The 11,704-nt window shown below is 51.9% G+C and overlaps 1 protein-coding gene across 1 annotated transcript in view; it reads left to right on the top strand.

The window, feature by feature from the left end:
• The first annotated feature begins 11,081 nt into the window (after positions 1-11,081).
• Nova2 (NOVA alternative splicing regulator 2) overlaps positions 11,082-11,704 on the top strand; it is a 36,486-nt gene continuing 35,863 nt past the window's right edge. The window contains 1 exon segment of the mRNA XM_021223172.2: positions 11,082-11,243. Within this exon segment, the coding sequence (XP_021078831.2) occupies positions 11,159-11,243 (85 nt within the window). The 5' untranslated portion in view covers positions 11,082-11,158.

The raw sequence follows: 11,704 nt of genomic DNA, 5'->3' as shown, positions 1-11,704 counted from the left end.
AGCAGCAATGACAGAGTCTGCTGAGGGCTTTCATGTTGGGAGGGAGAGAATTAGAAGATTGAAAACTGGTTCTCAAGTTTTGTTGTTGTTAAATCCGGAAACTTCCACTTTAGTGCGATAAGAGGAACCTGGAGGGTGGGGCAGAGACCCAAGACCCGGCGATGGAGACGTGGGGAGGTCTGCGGTATCCAGTGGACTTCCAGGTGGAGTCACAAAGACTAAAGTGAGGGCTGGGGTTCTGGGGTGATGTTGGGGAAGTCCTTTGTCAATAAAGCACTGTTGAGCCAATAGGAATCTAGATAGGTGGGACTAGGAGTCCAGGAGGATTCTGGGAAGGAGAAACAGAAGAGAGTCGACACGTAACGCCATGAGGTAGGAAGCCCGGAACTATTCTCCGGTAAGAGACATACTTAGATTAACAATTATGGGGTAATTACTTAAGTCAAGCTAGCCAGTAAGAAACAAGCAAGGCCAACAGCTTCATAATGAATATAGCCTCCTGTGTGTTTATTTGGGACTGATGTGGCTCTAGAACCAGGCTGGTGGGAAGGCTCCTCTCAAAGAAAAAGCTTCTCTTTACAGGGTGAGGTCCAGCCTAGAGAAAGAGAAATGACATGGAGATAGGTAATTGAGTATATACTGTATAAATTACACAGATGGTAGATAATAGACTTCACAGATATTAATACGTGGAAGATTAGATGATAGATGATAGCGAGGAGGATAGATAGATGATTGATGGGATAGGTTGATTGATGGGTGGTAAAATACATGGTAGATATATGAACTAGCCAAGGGAGATACATAACTGATAGGTGGTAGAATACATAATAGAGATGAATGAGCAGGATAGTGTGTGGAAAAGAGAAACTGGAAGATGGATGGAGAGACTAGAATGAATGGATTGATGTGTGGGTGGGTAGATGGAAGGAAAAACAGATCGGAAGGGTGGGAGGGGGATGAATGGACGAGATGAGTCAAAGATAACTAACATGGGGACTGGATAGACAGGCCAGTAGATAAAATCATCGCTATGCAAGTACAGGGACCAGAGGTGGATCCCCAGCATGTACATAAATGCTAGGCACCGCAGTACACACACACACACACACACACACACACACGCACGCACGCGCAGTTCCAGCAACAAGGTGGAAGGAGAGCACCAACTTCCGAAAGCTGTCACCAAAGATGACAGCATTAACTAACCGTCCGTCCATGGGTCCTTGCCAGGGAGACAGGGAGGTCCACCAAGGAGAGAGGAGACTGAGGGGACAGGGCCAGACCCAGTGACACCGGCACCCCTGCAGCCAGCAAGAGCAAAGGCTACTTCTAGCCTTGCCTGATACACCAGAGATCCTAGGTTCAATCCTTAGCATTGCAGAAAGAAAAAGAAAAGGAGGGAGATGGTGTTGGGGGGAGGTGTCAGTGGGTAGCGTGCTTGCCTAGCATGCCCAGAGGCACGGGTTCGATCCCAAGCACTGTAGAAACCTGATGTCCTCCTTTGCTTTCTGTTGCAGTGCTAAACACTTTGACCAAAAGTACCCTAAGGAGGAAAGGGTTCATTAGCTTACAGAGCACGGGTTACACTGCCCATCACTGAGGGAAGGCAGTGCAGGAACCTGGAGACAAGATCAAAGTAGAGGCCATGGAGAAACATGCCGACTCCTTTGCTCGGCCTGCTTTCTTATAAAGGCCAGGACTGCTTGCCCAGGGTGGGCACCTGCCAAAGAGTGAGCTAGGCCCTCTCACATCAATCATTAATTAAGGAAAATGTCCCCACAGGCTTGCCCACGGGTCAATAGGATGGAGACTATTCCTCAATTGAGATTTCCTCCTCCTGGATGATGCTAGCTTGTGTCAAGATGAAAAACAAGCAAACAAACAAAACCCCTCAGCAATACACCAGGCATGGTGACTTTTGTCTGCAATCCCAGCATTTTGGAGGCAGAGGCAGGAGGACCAGAAATTCAAGGTCATCTTCAGCTACACAGTGAATTCCAGACCAGCCTGGGCTACGTGACACCCTGTCTCAAACAAACAAAAAAGCCCCACTCTGCTGCTATTCTGCTTGGGGCGTGTCCTCCTTGTTCCCTGTGCCTCAGTTTCTCCACAGCTCCTTCCTCCACAAACGCAAGGCAGGAAGTGCAGCCACAGACAGCACACCAACGAGATGCCGGTACCCCCACCTCATGATTCACAGCAGCCAAGATCAGGGGTGGTGTCCATCCACACATGAAATGACACGGCAAGTACACAATGGGATACCAGGCAGTAAAGTGAAAAGGGCTGGAGAGATGACTTGGCGATTAAGAGCACTCACTGCTCTTGCAGAGGACCTGTGTTTGGTTCCCAGCACCCACAAATGCCTGCCACTTCAGTTCCAGGGCATCTGAATACATCAGCTCACACGGACACATACACATACTCATGAAAAGTAAAGGAAAAAAAGAAAGAAAGAAAGAAAGGAAAAACCTAGGTACGGTGCCACAAGCTGTGGTCCCAGCATTTATCCGGCAGGGCCAGGGGGTCAGGAGATCATACTCTGCTATGCAGCAAGTTCAAGGTCAGCCTGGGCTTCCAGAGACCTGATCGCAAAAAAAAAAAAAAAAAAAAAAGGGCAACAAAAAGAAAAAGATGAGTCTGGCCGCAGCCTGGGATGGGAGGGTCAGTGTGGAAGCAGTCACCTGAAAAGGACTCCCGGAGTGCCTGTGGGGAACAGTACTAAGGACCTTGAGCTGTGAAGGAAGTGAGGAGAAGGGACATTTGTAACCTTAAGACCCAGCGGCAAGGGTTTGCGCTGACAGCTTGGCTTTGGGTGCGGGGAAAGCAGGGGTGTCTAGGGCAACGGCAGGGTTTCTGGCCTGAGCAACTGGCAGCATTTGGAATTGATCCCAGTGGCAGTTACAGAGTCCCAGGGAGATGTTAAAGCTGGGATGGGGGTGGGGACTCAGTCAGATGCCAAAAAAAACACCAAGGTGGCAGCCAGTGCTGGGACACAAGCCTAAGAGGCGAGAGACAAGAGAAGGATTCGAGCTCTGATTCTGCTTCCAAATTCCCATAGGCTCTCTGCGTATGGCCATAATCCCAGCACTTGGGAGCTGGAGGCAAGAGAATCAGGCACTAAAGACCCGTTTTAGCTATATATCAAGGTCCAGGCCAGCTAAGGCTATGTGTGACCTTGTCTCAAAACATGTTAAAACTTCTCCAGACCCCAACTTTTCCATCTTACACAAAAGGTCATTAGGAGCCAGACGGTGGTGGCGCACGCCTTTGATCCCAGCACTCAGGAGGCAGAGGCAGGCCCAGTGAGTTCGAGGCCAGCCTGGTCTACAGAACGAGTTCCAGGACAGCCTCCAAAACAATACAGAGAAACCCTGTCTCAGAGGGAAAAAAAGTCATTAGGAATAAAACACCCATGGGGCAGGGCCCAGTGCTCGCCTAGAATCCACTTCAATAGTAAGGGTGTTTGCCTGGTATGTGCAACACCCTAGGTTCCATGCCCAGGACGGAGAGATGGCTCAGCCATTAAGGATGCTGCTCTTCCAGAGGACTCAGACTCGGCTCCTTGCACCCGCAAGATGGCTTACAGCCACGTGTAACTCCAAATCTGTGCATCTGCCCCCCTCCTTCTGGCTTCCTTGGGCACTCCTTGCCCTTGGCACACAGACATACATGCCAGCAAACACCCATACGCGTACAATTTTAAAACGGCTAAAGAAAGAAAGAGAGGAGCCAAGAGATATCCCCGCAGGAAAAGTGGTTGCTGTGCAGTATGAGGAACAGAGTCGGATGCCCAAAACCCGCATGAGATAGCCAGGCGAGACGGTACATGCTTCGAATCCTCCTGCCAGGGACATGAAGACAAGAGGATCCTTGAGGCTTGCAGAGCAACCAGCCTAGACTGTTCGGCAATCTCCAGACCAATGAGAGACCCTGTCTCAAAAGTACAAGGTAGATAGCTCCTGAAGAAGAGGTAGTTGACCTTTGGGCTACACACACACACACACACACACACACACACACACACACACACATACACACACATACACACACACATACACACATACACACACATACACACATACACACACATACACACACACATACACACATACACACACATACACACATACACACACATATACACACACATACACACATACACACATACACACATACACACACACACACACATACACACATACACACACACACACACACACACACACACACACACATACACACACATACACACACACACACACACACACACACACACACACACATACACACACATACACACACACATACACACATACACACACATACACACATACACACACATATACACACACATACACACATACACACATACACACATACACACACACACACACATACACACATACACACATACACACATACACACACACATACACACACACACACATATACACACACACATACACACATACACACACACACACATACACACACACAATCAGGAAATGAATTTTGACTTAAAGGTAAGACAGAAATTCCAACCATTTCTGAAAAAGCCCCAAACATACTTCCATCCCTTCATTTGCTTTCGCTCTAGTTTTAGACAAGAGCTCACACAGTCCCGGCTGGTCTCCAGCTCAGTATGTGGCCAAGGCTAGTCTGGAGCTCTTGATCCTCCGGTCTTAGGCTCCCAAGTACCACTCCCAGCCATGCTTTACACTTTATAATAAGTACATACTTATGCTGAATAGTATTCTGGGCATTGATGATAATAAAATTAAAATATCAGTCAACTCTGAAAAATGGGGAAGATACTCTAATATTGAGCCAAGATTCTTTATGTATGTATAAGTAAACAATCATGTCACGTCATCAGTATGTGAATTTGCTTTCATCCTTAACACATGGTAAAATGATAAGCATTATTGCGAAATAAATGGTTTTATAGCCTAGTATCAGTATACGTTTGTGTACATATGTTATACTCCTATTTTCCCAAGTCCACAGAAAAACTCCTCAAATCTTAGGGTATCACTAGTGGAAGAAGTTTGAGAGTCTCGGGATTGAGCTGGGCATGGTAGCGCATGCCCGTAATCCCAGGACTGGAAAGCAGAGGCAGGCTGATGTCTGTGAGTCCCAGGCCAGCCTGGTCTACACAATGACTCTGTCTGAAGACGTAGCAGGGGGGGGAGAAGAAGAAGGAGGGAGGGGAGGGGGGAGGAAGGGGGCAGGGGGAAGAGGAGGAGGAGGAGGAGGAGGAGGAGGAGGAGGAGGAGAAGAAGAAGAAGAAGAAGAAGAAGAAGAAGAAGAAGAAGAAGAAGAAGAAGAAGAAGAGAAGAAGAAGAAGAAGAAGAAGCCTGATCCAGATTTAAGCGGTCGCATACCTGTAACCCCAGCCAGAAGGATCTGGAAATTCAAAGGATCTGGAAGTTCATTTGTCATCCTCAGCTGTATAGGGAACGAAGGCTGGCCTGGGTTGCATTAGACTCTGTCTCAAAAATCAACACACACACACACACACACACACACACACACACACACACACATTCCTGGGCTAAGGTAAAAGGAACCCATATTTTCATGGAAAATCTTTGTGTTCAGTTTTACGCTTTGCATTGCAACAAAAAATAATAATTCCTTTAAATTTTTTAAACGTTACGGTCTGGAGAGATGGCTCAGAAGTTAGGAGCACTTCCTGTTCTTGCAGATGACCTGAGTTATTCTCCCAACATCCACAGAGTGACTCACAACCATCCCTATCTCCATCCAGATCCGCGGCACCAGGCAAATACGTGCTGTATATACACACACGTAGGCAAAAAAAAAAAAAAGCATAAAATAAATATTTTAACATTAAAGATAAATAAATGTATTTTGTGCGAAGGGTCGGGGTTCGTGGAAACCAAATGACAGTCTTGGGACTTGGCTTTCTCTTTCTATCAGGAGAGTCCCACGGATCGCACTCGGTCACCTGTCTTGACCACCAGGGCCTGCACCACACAACCCTGCCTCTCCCAAATCCCGAGAGGATGTGTGATATTCACTGCAGCTCAGATTGAGCTCTTTGTTTTCCTGGCTTGGACTCGTGGAATCCTCACCACACCCTCAGCTCTGATTGCCATTTGACAGATGGTGACAGACTAGGAGACAGCCCAGGCTGGATAGAGGTCACCCAGCTGGGAGGGAAGAGGAAGGGGCGGGGCCATTCTCTCCTGAGCCTGCGCACTTGATACCTGCCCGCTTGCTCAGTGGTCCCGCCGCTCTCTATCCGCTCCCACCTCCACGGAACAAGTGCCTAGAGCCAGACAGTCCTTAGAGGCCCCTTAGAACTGGAGGCACATCCTCCTTAAGCTTCAGCCAGCGGCACCGTGTTAGCCCCCCTTTTTGCAAGCTGAAACCTCTCATCCAAAATCACAAAAGCTGCAAACTCTCCAAGAATCCACCATGCTACCCCCCTCCAATCTACCTCACTGAGAAGCAGAGGGGAAAGATGACTAAGAATGCATCACTGACTTCCTGGGTTCAAATGCTATCTTTCAGAAACGGTACTTGACAGGGGCCTGGTGTTACAGGGCGGTAATTCCAGCCAGGTACGTGGGAAGCAGAAGCCCAGGAGTGCTGTGAGTTTAAGGCCAGTCTAGATAACTTAATGGGATCCTAAGTCAAAACGAAAAAGAAGCCGGGCATAGCGGTTCCTGCCTGTAGTCCCTGCACTAATCCAACTTGGGAGAGATTGGGGGGGGGGGGCGAGAGAGAGAGAGACAGAGACAGAGACACAGAGACAGAGACACGAAGAGAGAGAGACAGACAGAGACAGAGAGAGAGACCCTGTCTCAAAAATAAAATTAAAATAAAGACTGGAAGTGTCATTCAGGCATAGAGTATTTGCCTAGAAGTCCCCAGTGAAAGGTTGTAGGTGTGGCTCAGTGGTAGACACTGCCTAGAATCCCCCAGTGAGGGGCTGGGGATGTGGCTTAGTGGTAGAGCCCCTGCCTAGAATTCCCCAGTGAGGGGCTGGGGTGTGGCTCAGTGGTAGAGCCCCTGCCTAGAATCCCCCAGTGAGGGGCTGGGGATGTGGCTTAGTGGTAGAGCCCCTGCCTAGAATCCCCCAGTGAGGGGCTGTGGGTGTGGCTCAGCACTAGTGCACTTGGAGAGAATGTACAAGGTCATAGATTGACTCCCTAAAAAAGCTTTAGTATCTAGGTGATAGCACACTCCCCAGGCCTGTTTCCTTTTCTGCAAAAAGGAAATCATAATAATAACTTAACCATACAGTCATGGTTAAGACTTAAATTAGTTAGTACCTACAAAATTCTTAAAACAGCAGTCCATACCTCTCAGTGTTGGGACATGTTCCCAGCAGCCCAGTGTGATTAGATTATATCCCCCCCCCAATTTGTTTCAGGGAGAGAAAATCCATCGCATCCACGAAGAAACTGGGAAGGTTAGACCCTGTCTGCCTGTACTTTTATATTTTTAGTTATGTTTTATTTTTGTGTGTGTGTCTGTGTCTGTGTGTGCGTTGGATGTCAGAGGACAGCTTGCAGGAGTCACTTCTCTTCCACAATGTGGGTTCCAGGGATCAAATTCAGGAGCTCAGGCTGGTTTGCAAGTACCTTTACCTGCTGAGTCCTCTCACCAGCCCAGACGTGGACTTCTTACCACAGAGCATGGTTTGATCCTTTACAGGTTTTAAGCATGAACGGGACATTTTTCTGAATTAGTCGTACAACACTCAGAGGGGTCAGAATATACTCATGCCGCCCGGCATGTAAGCAACAGAGCCAGGATTCAAACCCAGGCTCCTATGTGTCCAGGTTGAAACCTACCTGTGTGCCAGTGGACTCCTGCATACAGCATTGTGGAGAGAGGGAAAGCTGGTGGAAACGCCCTCCCCTGGCATGGGCTGGGTCTCTGGTAGCCCTGGTTCTGGACCCTGTCCAGACTGAGTAACCATCCCCCTGAATGCACTGGGGTGGCGCGGATGAAGGGAGAAGGTGCAGCCCCCTCCACCACCTCTGATTGGGGCCTTGCAATCCCCCAGGATTTGGTGCTTGGAAAGCTGACGTTGGGTTGCTATGGTGATGGGTTTGGGGCGGTTGCCATGACAGCAGAACTAGCCTTGGTTTAAAAATATCTAGGAGGAGGTTTGTGTTTGTGTGAGTGTGAGTGCCTGACCGACCATGCTGTTTTGTGTGGGTCCAAACGGGAATGTTTGGTGGGGCTGGGAGGAACTGGGGCTGCGGGCGTGACTCAGGGGGAGGGGGGAGGGCTTCACAACACACAGCAATCCAAGTGTGTTGAGCACTGGTCACTGGGCAGCCCCTGAAGTCCAGTCATCTTGTATGCCAGACTTTGCTGATCCTGTATCTAAATGTGCACGGTACCCCGTTTACGCTGAGCTATAATGAAGGCCACTCCATACCACCAACATGTATGTCTTATGTAAGCAAGGTCGTATGTTTCTTATCGCTTTGGTCACATATGTGTAAACTTCTGGGGGGTGACACACAAATTTGGAACTGTGAGTCTGAATACGCCTACGTGGGACATATTTGGATATTAGAAGACACCACCTTGATATTAAATACACATCTATCTATTTGTGTGTGGGAGCCTGTGCTGTGGTTTTGGTCTGAATGACTGAGTGTGCATTTTAGGGATGTGTGTGTGTCTGTGTCTGTGTGTGTGTGTGTGTACACAAGCGTCCTCAGTGGTCCTCTCCTGTCAGTCTTTCTAAATCAGTGTGAAGCGTGTGCCCTATGTGACTAAGTGTGTGTTAGGGGAGAGAACTTCACACGCAACTCCATGGATGCTGGGGGATGTCACCTGTGTACCTCGGGTCTGTGAGATGCTAAGGTTCAGTATTTCCCTGCATCCCCTCTTGCCTCTTCTCTGTCTCCATGGCAACCAGCTCCTCAGCTCCCTCCAGGAAGATAGAGGGGGAGGATCCAGACTGCAGTGGACCACAACCCCCTCCCATCCCCCTTGACTGAAGGGACAATGGGGGGAGGGGACAGATGGGCGTCCACCTCATCCACCCTAGGCCATCTGCTGCCTCCACTGTCCTGGGGACCCGAGAGCACAGCAAGGGAGGGGCAGGTGGGGTGGAGCAGATCCTAGTGCCACAGACTACCCCGCCCCCAGCTGCCACAGCTACCCATTCCTGGACCCCTCTGGGGCTAGACTTGCTTCTGACCAAGCTAGAAAGGAAGGAAGCCCTGGAGACCAGGCATCGAGGGAGCAAAAAATGCATATATATGAGAATACAGAATATTGGCTATAACCCACTCCAAGAAAGAGCTTTCTGTCTCCTATGGCTTCGGGCTTTGGAATTAGGCTTGTCCCCCATCAAAATCCCAGTTTTCTCTCTGCGTAGCCATGCGCCCTTGGAAAACCCTTTCTGCAGCCTCTACTCTGTCGTCTGCAAATCAAAATTTTCTAAGGAGTGACCAGAATGATAATACTTACTCTACAAAGCCCTAAGGCTGTTTTGTTCCGTGCTGTGTCCCAGGGTTCAGGGCAGTATCTGTCACTCAGTGGGTGGGCCATCAGGAGTTGACAGAACCGAGTCCAGTCGGCTTCTGTGACAGTTTCTTGCTTTAACTTGATTTCAAGTCTCAGCCTGACAGTATATATAGCCTTATGCCCACTCTTCACGGATAGATGGACGATCCAGAGTGGAATTCCCGTGCTGACAGTCGTATGGCACTTGAAGGGACAGTCCTTGGTTTGGCTATGTGATAGCGGACCTCTTGCCTTTGATTCTTTTTCTTCTTTTGTTTTTTGTTTGTTTGTTTGTTTTGTTTCTTGTTGCTTTGGTTGTTGTTTTTTTTAACAAAGGGTCTTACACTGTAAGCCCAGACTGGCTTCAAACTCAAGGCTTTTCTCCTGCCTCCTCCTCCTCCTCCCGTCAAATGCTGGGATTACATGAATGAGCGCCCACTCTAGGCTGTTTCAGGTCTCCAAGGCTCACGATAATAAAAGTGCATCCCATCTTTGTTTCCCTGTGGGATTAAATGAGAACTTCTTACTTAGAACCACCCCTGGCCCAGAGCAAGTGCAGAAGAAAATGCTCTTTAGAAGCAGAAGCGAAAGGTAGCTAGGGGTGGCTGGCGCACATCCATCCCCCTGATCCCGGCACTTGAGGGCTGGAGGCAGCAGAATCCGGAGTCCGAGGCTAGCCTGAGCTACACAGTGACTTCAAAGCCAGTTTGAGCTACGTTGGACTCTGTCCCCTCCCTGCCCCACCGCAAATAAAAGGGTGAAGGGTAAGGAAGGAAGGCGTGGAGGAGCTTCATGGTCCCCATTATACCCTGCAGGGGGGAGTCAGGTCTCTCGCTTCCCAGCGTGATGGGCGTGGCCAACCCGGAGGACCGTGGCCCAAGGCTTCAAGGGCGGACCAATGGAGGCGCCGGAGGGCGTGGCCCTGCCTGGCATGGGCGTGACCCTGTGCGGGTGGGAGGGGCCAGGACGCTGTGGGAGCCTAGGCTGAGAAGATGCTCGGGCCAGCAGCCACCGCCACCAGCCCCGTCGCCGCTGCCGCCCGCGCCCGCAGCCCCCCGGGCCCCCACTAGCGGCCGCCTCCGCTTCGCATCTCCGGCCCCCCGCCCTGAAAAGGGCCTGGGGAGGGGGGGCTCGGCCCTCCGCATCTGTGGGGAGCCCCCAGGAAAGGGCACAAGGAAGGGTGTCCTGTCCCCTCTGCACCCCGCTGGCTCAACCAAGTGCCGGGCTTCGGTGATCTCTGAGAGAGCAGGACCCCACCCCTCAGTCCCCCATCCCAGAACCCCCCTCCCACTCCCTCTCCAACCTGCTCCCCCCCCCCCCCGTCCTCCCGGCTCTGTCAGCGCTCTCCCCCCCCGCCCGCCCCCTCCCGCCTCCCTCCCCGCCGCTCCCCTCCCCCTCCCCGCCGCCCCCTCCCCTCCCCCTCCCCTCCCCCGCCCCCCCACCATGAGGATGATGGCCGCCGGCGCGGTGCACGGCCTCTTCACGGCCTCCGCGGCCCCGCAGCCGCCGCCGCCCCCGCCGCCGCCGCCGCCGCCGCAGCCCCAGCCTCCCCAGCAGCCGTCGCCGCCGCCACAGCAGCCGCCGCCGCCGCCGCAGCCGCCGCAGCAGCAGCAGCAGCAGCAGCCGCCGCCCCAGGCCCCCCCCCATGGAGCCCGAGGCCCCGGATTCCCGCAAGAGGCCCCTCGAGACGCCCCCCGAGGTGGTCTGCACCAAGCGCAGCAACACGGGAGGTGAGGCCAGGGCTGCGGGACCGCGGCGTGGGGCGTTGGAGGGGGGGCATCGCGCGCCGAAGGGGACATCGCTGGCCTCCATCATCCCCCCCCCCATCCCCGGCTGGCAGGTGCAAGTGCTCCGGGGAGGGGAGGGGCGCTCCTCCGCGAGGAGCTGGGGACCCGGACGGACCCCTTTCTCTCGTCGCCGAGGCCCCTGGGGCTGAGAGCTTTGTCTGCGATGAGAGGGGCTGGGGGGGAGGGGGTGGTAAGTGTCCTTGTGGTGTCGGAGGGAGTCGAGGATGAGGGGCGTGGGTCCCTTCAAGGGCCGGCGTGTCCTTGAGGGGTGTGTGGCGTGACCCTTTTCGGGGCAGGGGTGTTCCCCCGGGTTTGCGTGTCCCGGCTGGGGGAGGGGAGAGGAGTAGCGACAGGCCCGTGGACCAGGAGCTTCTGAACCTCTCTCTCCCTGGGGACGTCCTGAG

The sequence above is a fragment of the Mesocricetus auratus genome, unplaced genomic scaffold (assembly GCF_017639785.1).
Source record: "Mesocricetus auratus isolate SY011 unplaced genomic scaffold, BCM_Maur_2.0 Super-Scaffold_100038, whole genome shotgun sequence".
Taxonomy (NCBI): Eukaryota; Metazoa; Chordata; class Mammalia; order Rodentia; family Cricetidae; genus Mesocricetus; species Mesocricetus auratus.
The sequence above is the reverse complement of the archived record's forward strand: the minus strand, read 5'-3'. Positions and strand labels throughout refer to the sequence as shown.